Here is a 3,054-nt window from a genome sequence, read left to right on the forward strand (position 1 = left end):
AAAATAGAAGATCTTAAAGACGGATGTGATATATATACAGAAGCATTTCACAAGGAAAAGTTATATCTTACGGAAGCATTGCAATATCATGAAAAATTAGAGGAAGTGCAAAAAGCATTTGAAACTGCGAAGCAATTAGTTGAACAATATTTAGATAATTTGGAAAAACAGCATGAGTCTCAAGATGATCCCGATAATCCAATAGGTTCAAAATATTGAGGCTGGTGAAGCAATGCAAGATTTTAAGGATCTTGGTGACAAATTAAATCAGGAAATCGATGTATCTGAAATGATTTCAAATCTGAACGCAGATCAAAGAAGAATATTTGACAGAGTCATCAACGCCGTAAAGATATCGCCGGATAACGAACAATTTAAACAATTACTATTATACGTTAGCGGAGAAGGTGGTACTGGTAAAAGTTTTTTAATTAAAACAATTAAATGCTGGATAAAACAAAATCTTCACAAGGATACTGCTGTAACAGCACCTACCGGTATAGCGGCGTTTAATATCGATGGTTTAACAAATCACAGGCAATTGCAGTTACCTGTTGAACATGGTGATCAGTCTCCTAAGTATACACTATTATCTGATCACGTTTTGAAAGTTTTACGAGCAGATCTTAAAGATGTTAGTCTTATTATAATTGATGAAATATCAATGATATCTAATTTAACTTTCATGTATATACATTTACGACTATGTCAAATATTTGATACCATGGATGACGATTTCTTTGGTGGAAAGCATGTTCTTTTATTTGGAGATCTGCTTCAATTACCTCCTGTACGTGAAAATTTTATCTTTGTTCCACTATCAAAAGCAGAATTTAATAAATATATTGGCAGTGTGGGGACTACTCCTGAGGAATGGTTGTGGCAAAAATTTCAATATGATGAATTGACGATCAATATGCGTCAGCAAGGAGATACAGCTTATCGTGAATTACTCTCGAGAGTTCGTATTGGTTTATTGACAACTTCTGATTCTGAGATTCTCGAGAAAAGAAGAATATCATTGAAAGGTCAGTCTTTCGATGAAAGATTATACGAATTGTGTAATTATCTTGATAATTTGCCGCCTAACACTGTTTGTTTACTGCCTACTCGTTATTTGTGCGATGTTCTTAACACTGCAATGCTAAGTCGTATTGCTTCGAAAGAAATATTATTAATTGCTCAAGATACGCTTGACTGTGATAATTATATTAAACGAAAGGTACAAAAGCGATTGACGGATAATGAAGACGATGATACCAATACAGCTGGGCTTTTGAAACAAATTACAATTAAAATTGGAGCGAAAGTTATGATAAGACGCAATATTGATGTCACTTTGGGCCTGGTAAATGGTACAATTGCTACAGTTATTTCTGTTGTGCGGGATATATCTACCGATTGTGTAGAAAAGATTAAACTTCTTTTACCGTCTGGTTTGGAGTATTGTATTGAAAGAGTAAGTGTCAAGTTTAAAATAATGGAGAAAGCATATGTTATCAGAAAACAATTTCCCATAACTCTCAGTTATGGCATAACCATTCATAAAAGTCAAGGATTAACCTTGCAAAACGCTGTTATGGATATAGGTAATTCTATATTTAGTTGTGCTCAGTCATATGTTGCGTTATCCCGATTACCGTCTTCGGATGGATTGCATTTAATTAACTTTGATCCTTCAGCTGTAAAAGTAAGTGAAAAAGCTATTACCGAATATAATCGACTAATACGAACATTTCTACCGCAAGCACAAACGATTCCTATTTCGAAAAAACGTTTTCGAAAAGTATAATTACATACCGTGGGTAATATCAGTTTTTTAGAAACATTTTGTATTGTCAGTAATTATGTATAATAGAACTTATTTATGAATAAAAAATTATAATAACTAATATAAAAATTTATGTAAATTAAAATCGCGTAAAGATACACGGTGCGGTCTCGCTGCGCGTATACTTGGCGCGAGACACTATATATCGTGTCTCTTGGAAGATGATCTTATCAGGAAAAAATTGTAAAATTAATTGTAAATTTATATTTTGAAATAATTACTTTAATTATGTAAACATAAATTTTAGTAAAAAATATACTTAATCATATGCGTACATTATTATATAAGTAAAATAATATACAAGGAAAAGAACGACCAATACTGCGGGTCCAGATGGTTTAAGGGGATCCTACAGCCGTATGATTTACCGACATTATCGTTTTTAGATGGATCTTTTAATTGACTTTATAGAATATTGCAAAAATCTTTTACAGAATTAAAGTACGCACAAAAATATATACACAAACGCGATTTTATATCAAAAACACCAAAAAATTAAAAAATATTACTTATTTGGGCACATGTATATGTCAATCCTGTATTAATCCTGTTATAACATTTTAACAAATTTAGTTAAACGCAATTGTTATTATATGCTTAATAAATGTTAACATAAGCTATTATATATTAAAATTGTTTCTTGACTTTCCGTCTGTACGATTATTACAATATTGATTATAATAGTTTTATTATAATAGAAAGTGATGCTTACATTTTTTATTTGTGTTGAAAATACTGAATTGATAAATGATAACACCATAAGTGGTTAACATTGGTGTCCGCATAATAAGTCTGAGCGCGCGAAGCTTACTCTATGTGTTATGTGTGTCAATGGTTGGCTTTAATTAATTTTAGCTCTGGATAAATTCAAATCATCAGATATGGACTAGCTCAATTAACTAAATAAAGTTATTTAACTATAGTATATTGTGCACCAAGGGGCGAAAGTAGCGTTTTTCAGGCGAGCGTGAAGTTTGCCGCCCGAGCCGAAGGCTCGGGCGGCAAATCACACGAGTCTGAAAAAGCTTTTGCCCCGAGGTGCACACGATATTTTTCACAATATCTTTACGGAAAGTTCGACCTCCATGCCTAGAGAGAGGCGAGAGTGGCCATTTCACGCCAGGACGGCATAGCGGGACGAAAGTAACCACTTTCCTCCTTAGGGCGGAAAGTGATCACTTTCGTCCCTAGGGCAGAAAGTGGCCACTTTCGTCCCTGTTTAG

At 33.4% G+C, this 3,054-nt stretch overlaps 1 protein-coding gene across 1 annotated transcript; it reads left to right on the plus strand.

The window, feature by feature from the left end:
• The first annotated feature begins 232 nt into the window (after positions 1–232).
• On the plus strand, positions 233–2,721 carry LOC139809188 (ATP-dependent DNA helicase pif1-like). The gene is made up of 3 exons (XM_071771899.1): positions 233–416; positions 489–1,589; positions 2,687–2,721. The coding sequence occupies exons 1-3, from the start codon at positions 233–235 to the stop codon at positions 2,719–2,721; spliced, it is 1,320 nt and encodes a 439-aa protein (XP_071628000.1).
• Positions 2,722–3,054: the final 333 nt, after the last annotated feature.

This window comes from Temnothorax longispinosus, chromosome 2 (genome assembly GCF_030848805.1).
Source record: "Temnothorax longispinosus isolate EJ_2023e chromosome 2, Tlon_JGU_v1, whole genome shotgun sequence".
Lineage (NCBI taxonomy): Eukaryota > Metazoa > Arthropoda > Insecta > Hymenoptera > Formicidae > Temnothorax > Temnothorax longispinosus.